The sequence below is a fragment of the Drosophila willistoni genome (assembly GCF_018902025.1).
Source record: "Drosophila willistoni isolate 14030-0811.24 chromosome XR unlocalized genomic scaffold, UCI_dwil_1.1 Seg143, whole genome shotgun sequence".
NCBI classification, from domain to species: Eukaryota; Metazoa; Arthropoda; class Insecta; order Diptera; family Drosophilidae; genus Drosophila; species Drosophila willistoni.
This window is the reverse complement of record NW_025814056.1, coordinates 5,519,486-5,544,210: the sequence shown is the minus strand read 5'-3', so window position 1 is coordinate 5,544,210 and position 24,725 is coordinate 5,519,486. Positions and strand designations below refer to the sequence as shown.

Genomic DNA, 24,725 nt, shown 5'->3' with positions numbered 1-24,725 from the left:
TGCACCACACCGAACCCACAACCCCCTTTTACTTTGTCATCATCTTAGCCCCTCTCCTAACTCCTTCTCCACTCTCCCTCTCTCTATGTGTGCAGAAAAATTTTAATTTTGGATTTTTGCGGCCAACTGGCAGCTTTCGGCTTGCAGGCAGTGACAACTTCTTTTGTCAAAAAATATTTACATATACACAAAATTGTATTAGTTTTTAGTGGGAAGTGTGTGCTGTGTGGGCGTGGGTGGCAGAGGAGGAGGAGGCCTTCATTTTTTGGTTGCCTTTGCTGTGGCCGGCAAAACAGAGTTCTCCGAGTACTCTTTACAACTACTGTACATGGATTTATTTCTGCCTGCTACTTCGCACCCCTTTCAGAGGGGCTTAAGCTAAAAGTTAAATCTTTGCTCGCACACACACCCACACACACAAACACATACACACACACACACATATTTATGGGGAAAGAGAGAGAAAAGCTGCTTAAGGTCGAATGATTCTTAAGTTTGGAAGGGCAAAAAAACTGAGAAAAAAAACAAAAGAGAATAGGATGGTTGATGGAAAACAAGTCACTTCACAAAATTTTCCTACACTATAATACAACTTGTGAAAAGGTGCTTATTGGAAAATTCTTTGACTTGCATCTTGCATATTTTGCATCAAGTTTCAAGTGCACAAAGAACAATTAGAATTTGTTTTCAAAACATAGTGAAATCTAATTCGAAATTGGGTGAAAGTTGTGCACTAAATGATGATAATTTAAAGCCAATTGAAAAGAAATTGTAAAAAAATGACTTTTATATCAGATTCATATTGTTTAATGTACTTTAAATTTTAGCTATACATCAACATCTGCTCTTCCTTTCGGTTGTTGTTGTTTTTACAGGGGACGAATATGCCGAATAATTGACATCGGCTAAGACATTTTTAACGAGCTGCGCCTCCGTGTCTGCCATCATCATCATCATCACCATCACCACACCAATATCGATGGCAACAAATTCAACCAATTTAAGCAAACTAATTATCAAAAGAAACACAGCAAAGACCCCAGCTGGAGGCAGTGAGTCCAAGTGACAGTTATTATGCCAGAGGAGGGCAACGGAGGCCAATGGAGGGCAGTGAAGGCCACTGGATGGCAGTGATTCGATTACCCGACTGCTATTGCTGATGCTGCTTATGGTCTTGTCCCTTTTGAGCATCGTAAATAAGCAAGAAGGGGAATTGTATGAGCCATAAAAGTGAAAGTATCATTAAAACCGTTCAGCCAAATCAATGAAATAAACAAGAAACACAAAAAACGGAGAGAGAGAGAGAGAGCAAGGCAAAGAGTGTAAAACGACACAGAGATAAACGAAAAAGAAATTCAACAGGCACACAGCTGCCAATGAGGCCGTTATTAGCCATATCAAACATGGCTTAAAAAGCAAAAGCCACAAAGCCAGACGTACAAACGATTTAAGATTACTTAAAGAGACCTCAATAAGCCTTATAACTTTTTTTTTTTTATTTTGTTAATATTGATTTTTGGGTATATTGATTCGTAAAAGCTTGAAGTTAACATAAATTATTAAAACTCAAAAATAAAAGACACATAAAACAGATATATTATAAGTTCTGTAAGGCCTAAACAAACATTTTGTAGACGACAAAATTTTGAACACATAAAAATATTCTTTGTGGATAAACAAAAAATGCTTTTTCCTTCTTGGTATAGTAAAGATTTGTCCTCATTGTAAACTTTTGTTGTAAAGGCTTCAGTTTGAAACATTTACTAGTAAAATCCACTCATTGAATTATTTAAGCGGAAGCGCAACGTTTGGGAAGGTCCCAAACTATTTGGAGAAAGCATCGAAAACTTTTCAATACGCAACAACAACCTAAAAGGCATAACCTCCTTGATGCTTACAAAGATTCTCGCCAAGCACAAACATTAGAATATGAGGTTGGATTGAATGCGAAACATGTATGTAGCCGGTTATCCTGCAAGCACACAGACAAGGTGGTCTTCTGTACGAATGCCTAGCCGGAATAGATACCTGGGATAGATGTCCTTTAAAAAATGCTCATTACTGCGGTCAAGAGTACTGACCTACATCTCAAAGCTCTTAAATGGTACATAACTTTTTAAAATCGATTAAAAATTTACCAGAAAAAAAACTAGGCAGAGTGAATAAAAATGTAACCTGAAAAACTTCTTAAAAGATTTCAAGAAAAATCTGAACTTTGAGAATCTGTAACTATTTCAATTTTCAACCGATTTTCCATTTAATTCATAAATCATTTCCATTTTCGTCAATCTTTTATAACTTTATCTCAATTGATCAAAACTTGAAATTTTCAAGGGAAGAAATAAACCAAAACGTTGACTTATAACTAAATTTGTGATTTAATAAATATTATAATAGTATTCGGCGAGACTAGAGTAATTATTTGACAATGTATGATCTGTAGTTTGGTAATCGAGTAGAGTCCAGGAATCGATTGTGTCCAGTGAAGAAAAGGGCTTTAAGTCTACTATTAAATGAAGGGTAATTGCCTTTTAAAATGCATTTACAATTAATATTTAAAATTTAACTTTACATAAACGATTTGAATTACTTTAAGTAACTGGAATAATTGTTGGAATAAGGGTTTTTTTTGTTTCTTTTGTTTTTGGCAGTTGCCCAGTAACACAATTGGGCCGCCATGCAGGCGACAGGCATGACTAAAATAATTTGTTGTAGTTTTTAGTTTTATTTTTGTCGCGCATAAATTTTCAAGGTTTCCCCCAGAGAGAAAGTGCTGCCAAAAGAGAAGAGGAATGAGATACGGTTTGTTGGCATTTTTCTAATTTTTTAGTTGAGCAATTTTTTTCCTTAGTTTATTTTACTCATACATACATACGTCGCTTCCTTTGGCATGTTTGCGCGCTGGCAAATAAAGGATTTGGCTTATGCTTATGCCACCACCACAACCACTTGCCTTGGCTCAAAGAACCTCATAGTCTCTCAGCCTCAGTATCGGCTTCAGCTTCGCGTTCACTCTCTCTCTCTCTCTCTCTCTTTCTGCTGTTTGGCCGTTGGCAAAAGCCTTGCCCACATTAAATAATAATGCAGTCAGGCGAGTGCAGAGCATATGAAAAATGGAAATTGTTGCTGATAAAATCACAGCGCTATCAGCCAAAGCAAAGGCAAAAGCAAAAACAGTGCAGGCAACTGGCAACTGGCAGTTGGAGCCGCATTGCAACCGCATTGGACCCACCAAAACCCACTCAAACCACCTACACGTATCCAACCCAACCGACCGACCGACATTCTTGCTGTCATCATTGCAAATGTCGCAAAATTATGCCTTCGTCTACATATGTATGTATGTATGTGTGTATGTGCATGTAACTTTATATATACTTATATATACATGTATTCACATGTTTGTCCGTGTGTGGAGCATCATCATCTTCCCAATCCCAATCCCAGTACTATACTAGCTCAACGGAAGCCCCGCAGGGATTGAACCTAAAATGTCAGAAGCATCAACGTGATCTGGATAATGTGGTGGCTGTGGTTGTGGCTGACTCAGAGTGGGACAGAGGGAAAAGGAGAGCGAGAGAGTGGGAGAAGGGAAGAAAAGAAGCAGATAGTGCAACTCTCTGGTATCATTGGCCCACAATTTGTGGTGCATTTGACGACCAGCCTCTGCTCCTGCCAGCTCTCAGCCCTCAGTTCATCCACTGTAGGCACTTGCAACTAGGCAATGATTACCCTTAACTTTACTCATGTGATACAACAATTTCTGATTACTGATTGGCAAAATTAACACAAATTGCTAAAACTACTCTACAGATTGTAGATTGCAAGCTTTGAATGTTTATTTACATTTTATTTTATTTTTTTGGAAATTCTCAAATGAACTTGCTTAATCAGTTTAAGCTATAAAGGACTATAGCTAGACTATGATAAGGAAAAAAAAAGTCTAAGAGAATTTCATTTACTCTTGCTTAACTTTTTACGTTTTAGTTGTTGACTAGGAATTTCCATAGAAGCAGAATCTATAATAATTAATTAAGGGTAAATATTTACTTAAGCTACTCGAGATTTCAGTGTTGAAAAGTGACAAAATCGGCTAAAGCTAGATTTCAGTGATGGCAAATGCTATTTTTCATTTGGCGCGTTGTTTGACTGCCCTGTCAGCTAAATATTTTACTCTAAATTATAAAATTAAGGAATTTTCCGCTGCTCTGGCAGCCGAATATCGTATTCTGAACTATATTTGTTCTCTAAAATCAAGAAGTAATGTAAACTCAACAATATTTTCGATTGTTGAGAATAGTGCGTACAAAGGTTTCGAAAAGCGCGCGTATTCGAGTATCCGACATTTGGCATCTGGCAACACTATCTCAAAATTTGACAACTTCTTTTAGCCGGAAATAGTTACTTTTAGCTATAATCCCGCTAAAAACATAATTTTCCTTTTGTTAATTACACAAAAACTACATAATAAATCGCCAAGGCGCACCTGAGGTCGTGCTCGTGGAATTTTTCTCTTTCGTTTGATACCAAATTTCTGTAGTTTAAGCGCGCTTTGGGCCCGAGTAACTTAAGTAAATATTTAACGAATTAAGTGCTACTAAATGTTTTTTTTTTTAAATGTTAAACAATGTTACAAAATTTAATTGCGAACCTTAAATTAGTCATTCGATCGAATAATTTGTATTTGCCATTACTAAGCCAAAGCCAGAACTCTCATTTGAACTGAGCAAGAGATAAGTTGGCATATTAAAAAAGTATAGCATACTTAATAGGGCAAGTGTAAATTTTCATTACGTATACGCAGTGTTTACCTACAGATAATTGCTTAAATAGTAAAAGTTGGATAAAATGTAATCGATTGTTTTGATTGATCACTGTTTTTCATTTTTATTGCCATCATTAAGCAAAAGTTAAAACTCTGTATTGCAATAAGCAACATATAAGATGGCATATCAAAAAATATAGCATGCATCAAAAAATGGGGCGAGTGCAACCTTTAACACGTATACGCAATGTTGGCCTTAATGAAATGATACAAATTTATTGGTTTACAGTTTATGTTTTAATTGAAAAGAAAATCTAATTTCAATCATTCATCTGCATCAATTTGATTGGCAAATCGATAAAATATTTGATTTAACACATGGAAAAAAAAGGATTCGTTATCCACAATCGTTTCCATTATCGCCGCGGCACTACCTTTTAGTACATGGAAGTTTCAATGTATTTGTTTGTGAGCTAAATGAATAACTTAATTATGAAATTGTTTGACTTTCATTTTCATTTTTTTACCTTTCTGTTTTATAAAATAACTAAAAATTCGAAATGTGTTTACCACATATCACCACGACTATCTGACTAAACTAGTCGTTTTGCTTAATTATAAGCACTTAAATGGATGAATAATCACTAATTTGTATTCAGTTTGCATATTACTTGATGATGATGTACTATAATGTGCGTGGGCTTGATGAGCAAACAAACCTAACAATGATTAGCTATTGCCAGGGAAATCAATCCCACCAACTATATAAATTTACATAAATACTATGGATACCTAAACATATACATATATGTACATACACACACAAAGAGAGAGATACATATGTATGTGTATGTGTATGTGGCTACATGTATTTATGTATGTAGTTAATGTTGCTGCAGCACTTATGGTATGGTAAATATTTATAAGGATTTCATTTCGAGCATCAATAAGCAGGTTCCTCTGATTTGCATATGCAAATTTGAATTTTGCTAATATAACATTTTACACACGTCGTCGTCGTCGTCGACAGCCGACAGCGACAACAACGACAACAACGACAACAACAACAAGGCACACATCCCTAGGGCATGTTCTGTTTAAAATCCAAAGATAATAATTACTAACTCTCTGAAGGCGAATTTCTTATTATTACCTGTAAATGTATCAATTTAATCAACTGAATATAATAAAACTAAACTGCCAAAAAGATTTTCACTTCATTTCATCTCTTTTTTTTTATTAACGACTTTTAATTTGAAAACCAAATCTCTTTAAGACTTACCTTTGGCGTGGATACAGCATGGGCTCCATCATAGACTAAAAGATGATCATTGCAATCCAATTGCAGCATATCGAAACGCAACATGAAACGCTGCAGAACCGAATGCGTTTGGAAGGTAATTATGCAATCAAGATTACGTTCATTCTGTGACCAGAGAACGGCGCCATCAATTTTTCGATAAAGTTGCTGAAGAAAATGATTTTTGCATAGTGATTGCATATAGTCTGAAATGAAAATCAAACAAAACGATCAACAAATTAAATTTTGTAAAAGAGTTTCTAGAGAGGTAAATTGATCTTGTTGTAAATTGCCATGGTAAAATCATTTCAAAACACACACAGTTTTTAAGTTATCAACTTATGTATGTATGTATAAAGCTACCAAAAATACCAAACAGAGCAGAGGAGAGCAAAGCAAAGCAACTCTGTGGGCAACTTCCTTTTGGCTTAATGGCTGCTCAGCTCCTGCTGTTGTTGCTGCAATGGTTTTCCAGTCGGTGCCGGAAAATGTGCACTTAAATTTTAATGGAAGAATGAAAAATTCATTTACGCTTCGTTTGGCCGTATTACTTGCACATGCTTCCTGTGCTTGGGCTTACTAGTTGCGTTGCCATTATTATGTTTCTTATAAACTGCTTTGACTATATTTAGTTTTTTTCTTTCTTTCTCATTCTCTGTAGCCATGTACAAACGTATATAAAGATAAATAAAAACCGTTATCATTTTACAAAAAACTTGAAAGTGACATTTTGTTGAATATTTCTCGACGATTTCATTAAGTTAATTAAAAAGCTGTAGTTAAATAATAATAAGCATTTTTACAACTTTAGATTGTGCCAAACGAAGACTTATCATTAGCCTGGCTAAAAAGAGAACGAGAATGAGAATTGTAATGCCTAAAGGCCTCAATTTCAACTGAAAATATTCTACTTCGACTACTACCATTACCTCCAATGTATGTGTGTGTGTGTGTGAGTGTACTGCTACTACCCATTTAATGTTTTATCTGCCATCCTGACGATGGCAGCGGCAAAAGATCAAAGCGAAATGTGTTACAAAATTGCCAATTACATATAATGTAGGGGCAACTGTCTATGCCATCCTAGGACTCAATGTGGCACCACAATTGGCGACTCACAGTGAAGCAAAATAGCTCAAAAAATTGTGTTGACATTTCAACAAACGATACATGATAAGATAGAGACATTTTTGATTGTAATCAATGTTAAGGTTTGAACAAAAATTCAACCAATGTTGTATGTTTTGTAACAAATTGAATAAGTTTTTGCTTTGCTAGGACCAGTGTGCAATGATTGCAGGGATTCGGGACTACAGACAGTGTTGAATGAATGAATGAATGGATGGATGGATGGTCGGTCCAGGGATGGTAAAACAAAAGGTGAAGGTGCTGTCGGCAATTCAATTCAATTTTTGAATTCAATTTTGAAGTTGGCAACGCGACAACGACAACATTTGTGAAACGTTTGCCTCACACATGACTCCTTCTGCTATCGTAAAACGAATTTGCAGTAAATTGCTTAGGTGTGTGTGTCCGTGTGTGTGTGTGTATGGGCACTGCTTCTATCCTCCATTTGTCCTGCTGTTCCATCATCTTGTGGGCTCTCACCCAGTCTCTCTCTCTCTCTGTTTTGGTCGCTTCGTGTGCGTTTTATTGAAACGAAATTGAATTAGTGCGGCGGCGACGACAACGGCAAAGAGCGGAAGCGGTTGCTAAGCAGGAAATTGCCTGAAATCAGGCGCACATAAGCTGATGCCACTGCTGCCATCTACCACACTATACCTAAAAGGCCAGACTCAACCCCACACACACACACACACATACACACATACACACACCTACAGATACACATTTAAAACTCAACTGGCGGCACACGTTGACTTCATTTGCATTAGCTGGCCAGAAAATTTTGTCTCTTACCATTTTCATTTTAATGCATTTGGCACTTAAAATGCCCCCCCGCCCGCTGCTCCCACCCAAATACTCCTCGACAAAATAGTTTGGCGTTTTTTTTTCTTTCTATTTTTTGCCTATTAAAACTAATTAAAAGTTGCTTACTATATAATGCAAAATAATTGTCACTATGCTAATGCAATTCAATTTAAAAGGTTTTCACAATAAATATAAGTGAATAAATTGTTTTTGTTTCGAAAATAATTATCAATTTTCTTCCTGAAAAGTAAATTAATTTTCCATTTATAGGCAGAAAAGGAGGAAGAAAGAGAGAGAGAGAGAGAGGAAGGAAGAGTGATGCTAATCTGAGCCGTAGCTGGTTTATGTTGGTTTTTTTGTCTTTTTACATTAACATTTAGATCCGACTGGAAATTTTGTCATAGAATTTCGAGTCGATGGGTCCACCGCATCATCGCATCATAACTTGCGCTAAGTCGGCATGGCCATTGCTGGGATTTCGTTTACTTTTCGTTTTGGGTTTTTTGGCCATTTCGACTCACCAACTGGCTTAATGTTTCCGGCTAAGGACATATAGTGCCGAAGCAGGGGGCACGAGAATGAGGATTTGCCGGATGTATTTGCTGGTCTTTAATGCGTTTACCCAAAAAAAAAAAAAACAGATATTCTTATATACAGAGGAGAAGCATTGACAGTAGATGTAGGGAAGACAGAAAGTGGGATATGCTTTGACTTCCTTTTTTTGGCGTTGATTTCGTTGAAAGATGAGGAAAGATGATGCTGCTGCTGCTGCACATGTTCCAGTGGGATGGTTTTGGCGAGAGCCAAATGATGTTTACCTATGTGCTATCCCATTCCATTTTATACCATACCATCCAGCTTCGCCTTTGCTTTGCCCTGCCCTGTCATGTTTGTCTTATTTCATGCTTCTTTTCGTTAACATTCGATGTCTCAACTTGAATTCTGTGTTTGCCCATACATACTTACATACATGTATACTATGTGTGTGTATGTTTGTGTGTGTGTGCATGTGTGTATTCACTTTGTCCATTCCATTGATAGACTAAGTCCCAGGGACATTTACTCTCATACTTTGCTCAAACAACAATTTGTTGTGCTTTATTTTCGATTTGACAAATATTAAAGTTACACAAAAACAAAAAAAAAATATATATATACATATAAATATGCCCCATCCGAAAAGTAGGCAATATTTTACACAAATCTCAACAATTGCTAACAAAAAACATAAAATACAAGACGATTTCATATACCAACACCCGAGATATAACATTATCCCTAATTTTCAAATATGTCATGTTCCTGTGTCTTTTTTTGTTTTTTTGTGTTTGGTTTTTTGTCATTTTTTTGTTTTTTTGTTGGCTTATTGCCAACCAGTTAGACAGCCAGTCAAGCTATCAATGTTAAGCCCTAAACTCAGTCCGAGTTTTTTCATTGCATAAACAAATTGAAGAAAAGCATTTACACACACACATACATGAAATGGAGTATGGATATTGTGTGATGTCCCTGAAGCTGGTTGCAATTTCAACTTCCCAGATCCGCGAACCAACTGTAAAATGGAATTGTTTTCACTTGCCGCCTCACCGCCTGCCTGACTGCCTGTTTGCCTGCCTGTCTGCTTGGCAGGCTTCACTTTACTTCAACTCGAATGGCAACTCCAAAGGCAACAACAACAACATACGAACATTTGTGTCAGCCAGCAAATGCCTTAATTTATAGAAAATGTATCTACCATCACTGCCAACCCTCATTCCGAGCTATGGATACGGATGTCACATGGGCTTCATTCCCTATCCTTCTCCAAACATAAGCGGGGCTATCGTTTGTCTTACACTTTACTCAGAACATGGGAGCATAGCTCAGCACAGCTGCATGATAATCCCTACACATACACACACTCTCTCTCACACACTCACACACACACACACTTATACCAGAACGCTGACAATCCTGTCCAGAAATGATTGAAGTATTTTTCTAAACAACAACAACAAAGCACTTTACTCCTCAACTCGTCACTGTAATTGATATTTTACAATTGTCTGTCTATGTGCCTTCCTTCCTCATTCTCTACCCCGCATCTTTCTATCTGTCTCCTTCTATCCATTTCCTTTTCCATCTGTCTGTCTCTCTGTCTGTCTGTCTCTATCTCATTCATTCTGTCAGTTTGGTCTCATTCAAATGGTGCAGAAATTGTATTTCTCACTTTCTCTCTGGTTTGCCTCAACTCAATCATCATATGTCGTCGACGATATGCATTTTCTCTTCAACAGAATGAAATGAAATTTTTGAAGTGCATCTTAACAAACTTTCCAACTTACAAAGTCTTATACCTTATGGCCATTTTACACCATATTCAAACCATTCAATTAATTTATTTCTCATTACCGTTTCGTTTTGACTTAGAATTTGGAAACTCAGTCTCATTCATTGAAAATATGCCGTTAGAAAGAGTCGCGAGTGATATGACAGAAGTTATTGTCCCTGATGATTAAAAATATGACTCAAAAACGAATCGAAATTTAATGAAGGAATAAGTCATAATGATAAACGGATCCAAAGGGGAGGTCCTTATCGAAAATCACTGAACCGAAAATCTGTATCTTTTGATTGGATGATTCCAAAGTGACTGAAGTATAATTTTCGAGTGTATTTATGACTATATCAATCAGAAAAAGGATTTGGAAAAGATTTGTTTATAAACAGAAATCCTTTAAAATGAACAGGTCAAAATGAAGCGAAATGTTTCAAAGAAGAATATTTGAAATGAAAAACACCACCTGAGATAAATTTTTTAAACTGAATTTATTTATCTTCACTGAAGATCGTGTAAAGTTGGCATTAATGAAATATGAAATATAAACATTTGTGAGACATATATTTAAAATAATGACTTTAGAATTAAATTTAATTTCCAATTAAATTTCTTAGATATAAATTCCAAACATAAAACACGAAACATTGTAGAAAAATGTTTTTCAGAGACGATTTAATACCTATTGATTCCATCTATCGGCTTACAATTTGTTTACGCATATCTAAAGAAATAAGTTAAAATATATTGTTAGTTTCATAATTCACGAAATTAAATTGCTGTTTTCATTTTCAAGGTTCAATCGCCGACATTAATTTTTTGAAGCTTTCGTTAATCTTGCTATAATAATGCAAATTTCATTTTGCTCATTCTAATCTCTTCAAATTCAAATATCCGAGTCATTAATCGACATCTGAAGGGTAACCCAAAAATATTTCAACATTAATCTGGATTTCGCCTAATTAATGATTCTATGTATTTTAAAATTGCATATTTTAAAAGTTTACTATTATCAAAAGGCTTTCGTTTTCTCCCTCGTCATCTATCTCCCTCGCTCTTTCTGACAACCTCTTCTTTATTCGCATTCCAGAGCTTTCAATTCGCTTGACCGCCAAAACATTGAAATGCAAATTTAATGTAAATATTTTAAACTAATTTTCAGTGATTATGCAAAACCGCAAATAAATCTGCTGCAATGGCAGAAAATCTAAAATCCAAGACAGAAATTCAGGAGGCAAAACTTGCAAGCAGAATATTCGCAGCCAGAGGAGAAGGAGGGAAACAAGAATGGAGGAGGAGAACCGCAAAACAGGAGCAAGCCAACTATATATGAGGAGATAGAGAAGATGGTCGTGATGGGATCGACGGGTGAGGACGGGAGGTGAATGCCATCCATCGACTATAGCTCTAGAGAGCACAATGGTAGGTTAGGTAGGTGGCCTAGGTGGTTTTTTGGCCTGCGGGCAAAAGTTCTATCTGAAATCTGCTCGTTGCAACAAAATAATTTCGTTGGCTCGTTTGTCAAACTAATGGCCAGGAATTTGAGCAATTTAAGCAACAAAGGTTAAACAATGAATTTCCTGCGCTTCAATATTGAATTTTTGTTAACCTTCCACCCAACTCCACCTAACATCCTTCTTCTGCTTCTCCCACATTCCCTCTGCCGAGTGTAAAAGTGCCCTCTAGCTTCAATATTCGACTGACCCGAAGATGTCATCATTTGGAGCAGCCGGAGCAGCACAGTTGACTAAGCCGACCAACTGGTGCCGAGTGAGTTCACACGCTCCATTAGCCCGCGATTCATCCGCCTGGACCTTCCCCCCGAAAATTCATATATATATATTCGTTTACTTGCCCAGATGATGCGCCGCCTCTGGACTTTTGCTTTAATGAAATAATTGAAGTAAATGCTTTTCGGTTGGCCGATTTCCCTTCATTCGTCAGCTATCCTCTAACCATTTTTTGAATTTGGATGTGAAGGCAATTGGCATAATGATTATAATCTTACTGAGAATGAGCGAACACTTTTGATTCCGTCCATCAATTTTACATGGCTCATCATTATAATTTTTATTATCATCACTTTTTTTATCATTAAGCCCCGTCAGCGGTTTATCAATGTAATGGAAACAAACTATTTAGTTTTACAATCCCCAAATTGGCCTTCATTAATAGCTTAATCAAGTTTTAAAATAATAATGTTGAGAAAACAATTAAGAACACTTCTGTCAGTTCCAAAATCTTGAAAAATTTGGCGATAATAAAGAAAAAATACTAAAAGTTGGCAAAGGAGTGAATCAACTGGATTGGCTTAAACGAAGAACTTTTGAATTATTACTTTTTATTTTTATGTATTAGAAGTATTCGTATGGGTAAAATGAATTTTAGTTTCAAATATACAAATATATATATATTAGTCGTATGATACTTGTTTTATAAAAATCCGACAAAAATTGGATAGTATTCATCGCTTATCATTTCTAAAAACCAGTTAAGCATTGCCATACGCTAAAACTGCTTGAGAATTATAACTAAATGAAGTGACAATAGATTGATTAAGCAAAGAATACAGATACTTTATTATTTGAAAATGATTTATTTTGGAAGTAAATGTGTCTAAAAAATGTTGAAGAAATACCAGAACGAGAACTTCATTATCTGCCTATTGCCTTCAATTGGCTCAACTTCTTACAGAGATCTTATGGTTAATACAGATTTCGGCTAAGAAACAAGGCAAAATGTTTTGCTGTTTCGTTTGGTTTTTTTGCCTGATGTCATCATATTGAAAGAAATGAGAGAAAACTAAATGTTTCCTCTCTATTTTAAATGCAGCAATCTTTTAAATGGTTTCAAATGGTTCACTTTTTTTACTACCTTGACCAAATTGTAATGAAAACTAAATGAAAGTTTTCCAAAGGGTGAGAAATAAATAGATTATATGCCATTTCTGACAAATCAATAATAAGTAATGCACTTAGTTGCTAAGTACCACATTACCGACTAACACTTGATGACAATAACACTTATTATTCAATATTGTGAGGAATTTTTTGTATCACATTCGATTGTGGAAATCGGTGGAAAGTAGTCGTCAACTTTTTTACTATATTCGTGGCCATGAAAATTGTAAGAGACCTAAAAAGCATTGTGAAACCTGGACAGGTTTTTGCTTTGATACCGTTTTTCAATATGGATCAAGAGGAAAGCTTCAAATTGGAAACTGGTGGTAAAATCTATGGATATCTTGTGGCTTTTCTGTTGATGGTTAGCTCGATAATGTTCTGCGAGGATGTTTTATTTGACTCATGGGCATACAAATTGACAGCTAGCAAATCGCCAGCCATACAGGGAGACACCGAGGAAATCAATCGCACCATCGAGACACTATTCTGCATCTGCAGTTACACCATGATTGTCCTGTCCAGTGTGCACAATGGCGGCAAACATTGTCGCACTCTGCGTGAGATAGCCAAAATCGATGAGTATCTGGAGGTGAATGGCTTTAAGAGGCAATACAGTTGCCGTATGTTGGGCACATTGTTGGCCATATCATCTGCTGGTGTTGTTGTGGTGGCATTCTACTATGTCCATTTTCTCAGCGAGATGGACATAGAGAGGCAATGTGTTGTGATGTTTGTCTATAGCCTGCAACTGGTCTATTCCTATTTGTTTGCCATCTATCTGAGGATCATACTGATGAATCTGGCCCAGCGCATTGAGTTCCTCAATTGCCGCCTGGATGAGTTCACCAGGCGCCAGGAGAAGTTTCCCACCTATGACAAAGAGAACTGGCGCGAATTGAGCAACTTGATTGAGATGTTTTGTAAGTTTCGTTACATCGCCGAGAACATGAACTCGGTAACGGGCGTGTCATTGTTGTTCTTCTTCGGTTTCTCCTTCTACACGGTCACGAATCAGAGTTATCTGGCCTTTGCCACCTTGACCTCACTCCGGAGTACAGCCAGTATGAGCAATGTCAAGGATACCATGGGCTTATCGTGTGCCTGGGTTATTGCCGAAACAGCCACCATGATTATCATATGCAGCTCCTGTGATGCCTTGGCCTCTGAGGCCAATACCACCTCCCAGATACTATCTCGGGTGTATGGCAAAAGCAAAGAGTTTCAAAATATCATTGATAAATATCTAACCAAGAGCATCAATCAGGATGTTCAATTCACAGCCTATGGTTTCTTTGCCATCGATAATTCGACATTATTTAAAATATTTTCAGCTGTTACCACCTATTTGGTCATATTGATACAATTCAAGCAGCTAGAGGATTCCAAATTGGAGGATACCATTGAGACGTCCGCTGCTAAAAATTAAATTTTACTAAGTATTTATTCACCTGTGCACCTATTGTTCAATAAAAAGTATCAAAAGGCACTTGAAAAAAACTAACTAACACAATACATTCAACTTTATAAATTTCTAATAGTTTATGTTCGAAATCAAAATAGTTAAATTTTGAATTGGAATCTCAATTACTCTAACTATCAAGTTATCTTTTCAAGCGAAGAGAAAAAATACCAATAAAGGGCAAAATATTTAGTCATTTAGTAAAGTTTTGGAATATTTGAAAAACGCATGGCATTTTTATTACAGTTAGAATAATGTCTTAACTCAACATTAAAAGGATTTTAATTTTTTTTAAATTTACATTATGACATGAAAAACATACATTTGGGTTTTAACCCGCGCGCTGGCTTAATCCGGCACTGTTTATAAAAGTCTTGCGACTTATTTTGACAGAAGTTACAACTTTATCATTCCAAATTTTTAAACTTGTTAGATATAAAAACTAAAGTTTCACGATTACCAAGAATATTGTTTTTTATATACTATAAGATTACAATCCGAAATTTCATTGATATATTTCATATTTAGTTTGCTTTCAAAAAAAGTTTTTAGTTTGATTAAACTTTTATTTTTATGCTCGCCTTAGAGAAATAACACTGTCTCGATTTTAAGCAATGAGAATCAATCAAAAGAAATCCAAGATATTTCTCTCTACCTCTTCTCTTTGACTCTCTTGTCTTATGTCTGTCTGTCTGTTTGTCTGTTTTACTGTATACTTTGCAAAGTGTCAAACTTTTCGATATTTTATGGCTATTACCAAGCGTCAACTTCATCACATTCCCATTGCCAATTGGCAAATGTCACCCCACCAGCTCTACCAGTTCAGTCCATCCTCCGCCTGCCCCCTCCCGTCCTGGGTTCTTGCTTCATCTTGTGCAACTTAAACGCATCATTAAACTTTTTGTCAGTTTTCGGGAGAAGAAAGTGCAAAAGATGTGGCAACCTCAAACAAAAACCACTCGAGCATGACCACAAAAGACGAAGTGACACACTAATGAAAGAAAGACAGCAAGAGGAAAGAAGTAAACTGTACACAGAGAGAGAGAGAGAGAGAGGGGTGGACAGTAAGTTTCCTTGGACATTTTCTCCTGTCCTCTTCATTTCAGTTGATTGCAATAATCAGGCATATTGCCGCCTATCAAACGAAAAGTGTAACATATATTTCAAGTTTTCCATTAAATTCAATTAAAATAGGCTATTAAAAAGGTTTCCTCACATCGAGTTACTAAACAAATATCCAAATAATATCCTTTCAATCAATCTATAAATGATTTTTGACATTTTGTTATTTTAATTTCAGCTTTTCTGCCATTATCTGATCATAGCCTGATTTTCAGCTGTCTCTTTTTGATTGACAATGGTCACTGTTAAAACTTTCGACAGTTTTGTCCCTTTTTTTTTTTGTTTTGTTCTCTGCGCACTTTTACAGACGATGAAGGATTTTCTCGTCCTTTTTCCCTCATTTTCAGTGTTTTCCTCTTTACATTTTTTTTTTCTTTTTGTTCTTTCTTCTTGTTATTTTTGCCTGTTTGCACAAAAGTTTTGGCAGCTGCGACTGATAAATTGTTGAAATGGGCATTCGAATTATGCGAAGAAATGACAAATTTTTCATTAAGAACTTGTGCAAATAGAAAAAAAATTAAAAAAAAAAGGGACAAATTATCATTATATAGCTCATTAGCTACATCGAAGATTTTATACGCTTTCAAAGTCAAGTATGTATTAATTTATTTTCCTATAGAAAGATCTTAAGAAATAGTTTAAGAGTTTAATCGGTAAATATATTTCCAACTTGATGCTCTGATCTTTGTCTAAAGGGCTTAAACTATTTAGTAGAGTAGATTAAAAACTTTGTTAATTTCATTCTTCTTCTTTTTCCTTTGCTGATCTATTCAATTTAGTTTCTTGGCTTTCCTATTCACTTTTTTCTTTGTTAATTAAATTTCGTTCGCGTCTGAGATAAATATTTTGCAAAAATTATTGGATTTTTCTTAAGCGAAAGAGAAAAACTTTGTTTGCATAGTTTTACCGCTAGTTTATTACTGCATTGTTTGGTGTTGCCGTTGTTGTTATTGTTGTTGTTATTGTTGTTGTTGTTGTTGCTTATTTTGATGCTATTGTAATATTCTTTTCTATATCTATTTTTTCTTTTCTCTCTCTCTCTGTGTCTCTTTCTTTCTGAACCAAAAGCCAAGCCCGGCAGATAATTTTGTTGCCTGCTTTTGTTTTGCAAGTGCGCGGGAATTTTTTTCTTATATTTTTATTCTTTTTCACTTGTATTTTGTTTTTGCCATGTTTTCAGCAACGCCTAAGTGGATCACGCACACACACACACACATACAAAGTGATAGAGGAACACCGAGATGGGGGAGAAAGTACGGATGATATAGAATAGAAACCAACCCAACCCATCCCATGCCAATCCAACCCAATTCAGCCCAATCCAACTCAACTCAACTCAACGCAACCCAAACCAAACCTAACCAAACCAAACCAACACACAACACAAGCCAACAAAATCCAACCCAACCCAGGATACAAAGCCCAGAGAGGTTTGTGGACTCTTTTTGGACTTTTGTTTTTGTTGAATAGAATAAAATTTTCTGTGCATTTGATTACAAAAGGGATTCCACGTGCTTAACTGAGAAAAGGACGCCGCCGTCCCCACCGCAACGCCTCTCCTTCTTTCTCTCTCTCTCTCTGTCCCCTTTGTATATCCTAACTCTTATCTGTTCACACAGTATGGCGGGGGATTGGTGGGGAATAAAAGAGAATTTTGTATACTTATTTTATGTGCTTTTGAGCTACATGACATAAACAGAAGATACGCCAGAAATTTGATTAGATTTATCAATTAAAGAACTCATCGGATTTCGTATTCATATGTATGAATGTATATTTGTACACACATACACACACCCACATACATACATACATACATATGTATATGCATTGTGTTCATATATTTAATATTAGTTTCACTTGATTTACCAATCTTGCCTGGAAGTATGCAACAAAGTGTGTCAATACAAAATACAAAAAGGAATTCAATTCATTTCTTATGCATCACATCATTAAGTTATGGAATTTTCGGTAAGAGACTAGCTGTTTTACTTATTTTTCTAGCTTATGACCGACTTCAAATTTAAAGTAAACCATACCTTTAAGGCCACTTGAGGTCTCTGCTAAAGAAGCAATTTGGATTGGGTAAAACTTGAAGCAAATGGCAAGAGAGAATTAACTAAATCTTGCACAATTAGATTAATCATTATATATACATACATGCTTTTTTTTTATTCATTCATTCTCAATTCTCGAGCTGCCTATTGAACGTGAGATGTGTAAAATTTTGGCAACAGAAGACAAAATAAGCATTCGTCTATGGTCTACGCATTGTACGTCGTTCTAATATATTGACATGGAATTCTTATCGTTCCGAGACATTTTATATATACATTTAAGGCTTTAGTGTTCAGTATTCCGGACGTTCGTCTCCGTTTGACCCAACCAATTGTGTCAAAGTCTTCACAAGGTTTTGTGCAAATTTTCTTTTCGTTTTGGTTTCATTCTTTCTTTGCAATAATATGAGCATTATACAATCTTATAAAATATGTCACGTTGCCGTTGGCAAAAACATTTCCCCCGACTACTCCAACTCTCGGACTCTGTGTGTGTGTGTGTGTGTTTGCTTCAATCCAGGCCCAGTGCAACCCAACTCAAGCATTCGCATTCGCATTTGCGCTGATGGCCCACTGCCAATAAATTTGTGAGAAAAACAACTGTCGACGACCAAGAAATGGAATAAAACTTTTGCTCTTTGTATGGCATAAATCTGAATGGATGGATTTGGACTTAAAACGTGGGGGCCTGGTTTGGCGCATGGTATGGGTGCTGCTAGTGATGGTGGTGGCACTGCTGGCAGTTGTGGTAAATTGTGGGGGTGTGTGCACAGACATCGGGGACCAACTGGTCCACTGCGGCAGATATACAGACATACAGACGTGCATACTTATATTTCGAAATAAATTTGTTTCAAGAGAAAGGGCTGCTAATACTGCTGCGGTTTACCCACGCTTAAGACCAAGAAAAAAACACACAAACACACAGAGAGAGAAGGAGAGAGAGAAAAATTGGGTAGGAGCTAAAACGAAGATGGAAAAAGGAAGCGGCTTTGCGTGAGCAATAAATTTTAATTTTCTAAAAATCCAGAAGCATACAAAACGCCGCAATCATTTGCTTTACTTAACATTGTGTAAATTATTATTTCGTTTCTTTCGACTGGAAGAAAAAAAAAATGATTTACTTGAAGAACAACAACAATGCAGGAGAATGATTAAGAGAAGGAGGAAAACTCATCACTCATAGATCCATAATCTAAGGGTAAACTCATCACTCTGCATTGACCCAGAGGGTGGAAATATAGCGTAAAATTAAGCTAATACAACATTATCAACATTAATATTTAAGAACTTAAGCATACAAGTAAAGTAGCTAGATGATGAGAACTTGTTTAGTCGTTTGTAATATTAATGATTCAAGAGTCACATAAGAAAGGGAGATTTGAGTATGGAAAACATCATAAAGTTAATCAAGAAGAGTTAAGAGTATCCAATAGTTTGGTAATTCAATTGAATTCTTGTTTGACTATTGGTGATGACTCAGCGCGATATTCGTAGAGAGCAAATACATAGACGTCAAATATAAAGGAAAAAGTGATAAATGTTTATGGAAGATAAATTGCAGCCAGTGGCAAAAATCAAGCAAACGCATAATAAATGCCATTTGTAGCTAACAATTTTTGGCCAAATAGCAAGCCAAAGAGCAACAGCAGCAGCAGCCACCAACAACCAACAACTAACAATCAACAATAGCAACAACAACAGTAGCAGGAATATCACCAGGAATAGGAATAGGAGTTGGAGCAGCCTTTGGGCAATGCCAAATCGACTATTGATGCTTTGGCATCTCATGGTGGAGCTAGTGAAGCACTCTCACATACATCCCCCACCACATCATCGCAGTGAATGGCGGATGGGACTCTTCCTTCTCCTCTCTTATCCTTGCACCCGGCAGCAAACAATGTGAAATTGTCCACGAATTGTGGGTCGGGCAAATCATTTATCAATATTTTCGGGCATTTAATTCGTGTATTTGAATTCGTATTTGGTTTTTGGGTAATTTTGATCCATTTTTAATTGGTTAGCCATAAATAAGGCGTAAATAAATTGCAGCCAATTTGTGATAATAAATTTTCAAATTGAATTTCATTTTCGCTTTTCTATTTCATCTATTATCGATTTTGATACGTTTTTGTCTGTGCGTTAATTGCTGTCGTTTTTGCAAAAAATAAAAATACAGAATAACAACAATAATAACATCAACGAAAGCAAAAACAAAAACATTTAATTAATTAAATTCAATTTAGCAATAATAATTTCAAAAAGGCTTTATATTCTACGACAAAGTCCGTTTCTTGTCTTGTCTTTGAATGTGAAAGAAAAACAATTAAACTCATTTTAGGACTGTGAAATGGGAAAAATTTGTCCCTTTAAGTATGCAATAAACTGGAAAAGTATTGGTAGTATGGCTTCTAACTTGAAAATTATATATTTTTCTATGTTGTATCCACATTTTTATTTGTTTTAACAATTCTTTGCGAATTCTCGGACTGTATGTTGCATACTTATGGGAGCAAAATTTGTCTCATTTGCTTAAACGATATTGAAAAATTTCTTTAGATTTTCACAAAGTTTTAGTTTTGAACTAAACTTCCTAGTGTACAAAACTCGAATATTTAGCGGAAGCTTGTAACATTTGTTACATGACTCTACGGATTAATGATTAGGAAAATAATTTGAAATGTTGTAATACTCCTAATGCTAATCTATGTCCATCCATCAAAGTTATACTAATACGTTGTTTATTCCCTTCAAAACGGCAGATTTCCCAAGTTTCTCCCACTTGATCCTTTCTCTTTCTGGCTGAGTAAGTCAATGCTGACAAAAAAAAAAAAATTTGTTGCCTGAGCACACAAAGTAATTATGAAAACCACTTGGCAAGACAAAAATATTGTCACACATGCATACAGAAGAGAGTTGGTATCTCTTTTACATATACACAGACACGCACACACACACACACTACAGATGTATTTACTTAGGTGTGTGTGTGTGTGTGTGTGGGAGTGTTTGTGGGCCAACAAGTTTGCCTGATGCTGCTGCTGCTGTTGCCTGCTGCTCGTGCGAGTCATTAGAAGTTACGCTAATCAAGTTGAACGTGCAGAATAGGCGGTGGGCGTGTCAAATAGGTGGCAAAGAGACCGCAGAGACTTTGAAGTGTTGGAGACAGGAAATGACAATTCAAATTAAAGACATTACCAACCAAAATTATACATATACATACAGACTATATACACATACATATAGTGAACGAATGTAGACGGCGACGACTACGATGATGATGAAGAAGAAGAACAAGAAGCAAAATGGAAAAAAGGAAAACTGAACGTAGTGAAGTAGTAGGTCGTAGTCGCCTATAGGACCAAGCAGAAGAAGGTGGAGGTGGGAGGTGGAAGTTGGGAGGTTGAGAGGGGTTCGCATTGCCACTTAACATGAAATTAATTATGAAACTTTTGTGCAAAATTTTTGTTGAACGAGTTGAAAAGCCTCCATCCGCCACCGCCCAACGACCACTCCTCGGAATCCCAAAGCCCAACCCCTGGTACTTCTTTACTCTATCCAGAAAAGAGTAGAGTGCAGCTCAGAAATGTGGCCAGCAAAAAGCAAAAGGGAAAAAGAGAGAGAGAGACAGAGAAAAAAAGCAAAGTTTTAACGCGCCTGGCTATAAGCATGGGAAATTAAGTACACGCCACGTGGGCCACAAAAGACTGCCGAGGACAGCCTAGTAAAAAAGGGACGCTAAGGGCTTAAGAGGCGCAGGTGGTGAGAGGAAAGTTCTGTGTCTGTGTATGCGTGTGTGACCGCAGTGAGTGCAGCTAAAGCTAAGCGTTGTCGTTCTTGTCGCCGGAAATGAGCAAGAAAAAGGGCAGAGTCTAGAAATAAATTTATATATATGTATGTATGCAAGCACAGTGATTTCAGATCAAATCTATTTAGCAAAGACATAAAATGTAATTATAGATCAAATTTTCATACAATTTGCCAACAGTCCCTAACAATGTTAGCCAATTTTAAAGGAACCGTTATTTTAATGGAATTTGTTTTTGCTTAAGTTGGATAACACTGTGCGGCATCAACGAGATTTCAATTTCATCGCAACATCCAGAGGCAAAAGCAGGAGAGAGCAATTAGTCGTGCTGTAGCTGCAGCTGCAGCTGCAGCCGGAAACGAACCCAAATAAGTATGCAATGAACTTTATTATTATTATATATTTTTTCCAACCTCCGCTCCTCCGTCTCCTCTTCTGTTGGAGCTAACCTCAAGGAAAGTTTGTTATAAGTTGTTTTCACTTGAAAATTTCTTTTAATTATGATTTAATGCTAAAATACGGAAATAATTTGCATGACTCGCAATGTTCAAGTTATTTCTTTTATGCACTGCCCTGCTGACAAAACACTAAAATAACTACATATAAATATGCACACATATATACTACATACATATGCATGTGCTTATGTGTAAATGTATGTATGTATGTATGTGTACCTACAGATATTTATTTTGCTTATGTATGCACATTGACATTGGCATCGTAAAATGGTATTTATTTGTTGTTGTTTATTCCACAATATGTCGAATGTAAATGACACACACGCACACCCCCGCACACCCACACACACACACACACACTCACTCTCAGGAAAAGAAAATGTTATATGCTTCTTGATATGTGTTTATAGTTCAAACATTTCCTTCATTTTTTTCTTTTTTGCTTGCTTTTTTTTTTGTGGCCTTTTTTGCTGTATTTTGTGGCATTTTTATTACATTTGCTCAAACAAATTTTTATTGTCAGAAAATCACATAAAGCAAACATTCTTGTAGCGACTTTGTAAATACTTTCAGTGAAAAATAATATCGATCGATGGAAATGCAACAATTTCCACAGAGGAAAAATTCAGTCACAGCCTACCTAATTCAGAAAAAATGTGTCAAGCAATTGTCCTTTCCATGTTAATATAAAGCACTATACAACAAAAATTTCCACTTCTATCACTCTTACTTAAAATGTATGGCGAGAAGACACACACACACACATACACATTTCATTTTGCAATGTCAATTAATGCTCTTTATATTGTCTAAATTAAGAACTTAAAATATATATAACCTTAATTGATTAAGGTTTTTTTTGGGGCTTTTCTCTTGTAATTCCAAAATATAACAATATAGTTATGAAAAAAATCTGTTATATTATTGTATTAACTGTAAAATCAATACTTTAAATCTTCCGTTGAGTCACTATATATTGAAAGTCGTGAAAATTCTTAGGGCTATATTTATTCTCCCTTTATAGGTGTTCGGAATAATAGGAATAATTTTTATTTTCTATATCATATTTAAGCTTTTCTATTAGATATCTCTGTTAAGCTTTTTCAAGATTTTAATTTTAATTTTAAGTATTTTTGTTACTATTTGCAAAAACTATTAAAACATTTCCTTCTTATACTATATTTCATTTTAATCAAATAGTCTAAAGTCAAAAAAAATAAACACCGAATTAGTAATTAAATTTTTGAAATCTTGTTGGACAGTGTAATTTTGAAATATTTTTGTTAATGTGTAGGCAAAAGTTTCATATCATTTTTGTACTTACAATGTTTGCTCTTCTCGCCTGCCACTTGACTCTGGGCCATGGCAAAAAGCATGATGAGCAGCATTAGAAGCCATTTGGGAATGCCCGATATGGGGTTGGATTTGCTTTTGCTTCTGTTCCCATTTCCGTTCCCGGCCCCACTCCCGCTACTGCTGTTACTGGTAGTGGTGGCATCTTTTTTTCGTTTTGGTGGCGGACCTGGCCCACATGATGTGGGCGTCATCATCAACAGCATCTCCTCAGCTGCTGCTGCTGCTGCTGCTGCTGCTGTCGCTGATGATGCTGTGACTCAATTTTTGCAGCGATTTTCGCTGCTGCTTTTAGCCAAAAAGTTTTTGCTTGTTGTTTCTGTTTCTGTTGCTGATGATGATTTTGCTTTTGTTCGCTCAGTTTGGTTCGTTTGCTTATTTGTTGTCGTATGGAGATTTGTTGCTATTGCTGTTGTTGTCATTGTTCGGCAATTAGAAGAGCTTTCATTTAAGGATTTTCATCTACATTTTTCCCAAAGTTGACTCTGCAGAAAAAGCAAGAGAGAAAAAAAATTAGGATATGGAGTTTAATTAGTCGTATATATTGGAGAAAAAAGAGAAAGAAATCAAACAATGATGACAAGGCAATAACAAAAGTATGAACAACCTAAATGAATTATTTTTATTTGTTTTTTGTTAATCGTTTTCTATCTATTATTTCAAGTATACAAAACAAGATATGGTGTGAATGTAAATCCGCTCCAAGTGCGAAGCATTCTTAACGCCCGATCATCTTAAATGTTTATGAGAATTCGTGAATTCCTATATATATATATTCGTTTGTATACAATATGAAATAATTGCCAAGTCAGCAAAATTTCTATAATGTATATACAATATATTTGTATATATGTATATTCCTTATCTACTTCGAAAACTTAAACTCAAATATAAAGTATTTTTCAGCAAATTTCCAAAAGTAGAAACCAAAAATTTTAATATAATACCTTTTAAGTTAAACATGAGAGCACTACAATCTCTTAATAACTAATACAACAAATGGCAAATTAATTAATTGATTCTTTCTATGATACCTACACAGAGTCGTAATTGAGTGTGGCTAATAGTTGGGTCCATCGTTGAAAACGATTATTTTTAGCTTTTATCGATTTGCAGTATTCAAAACGATTGCCGCATTATTTTTGAACTCTTAATCTGTTTATTAGACCAAACTAGTTGTAAGTTCAAACCAACTAATTCATCTTGATTTTAATTTAACTTTATCAGCTTTGTTATTCAACTGTCTCA

At 35.8% G+C, this 24,725-nt stretch overlaps 2 protein-coding genes across 2 annotated transcripts in view; one reads left to right on the top strand and one right to left on the bottom strand.

The window, feature by feature from the left end:
- LOC6645476 overlaps positions 1-24,725 on the bottom strand; it is a 40,372-nt gene that overhangs the window by 3,710 nt on the left and 11,937 nt on the right. The window contains exons 2-3 of the mRNA XM_002068060.4: positions 23,449-23,962; positions 6,048-6,271 (exon numbers count right to left, since the gene is read on the bottom strand). Coding sequence (XP_002068096.2) covers positions 6,048-6,271; positions 23,449-23,683 — 459 coding nt within the window. The 5' untranslated portion in view covers positions 23,684-23,962. The remainder of the gene's footprint in view (positions 1-6,047; positions 6,272-23,448; positions 23,963-24,725) is intronic.
- LOC6645477 (gustatory receptor 68a) lies at positions 13,432-14,643 on the top strand. Its single transcript, XM_002068061.1, has one exon. It carries the CDS (start codon positions 13,432-13,434, stop codon positions 14,641-14,643), a length of 1,212 nt encoding a protein of 403 aa, XP_002068097.1.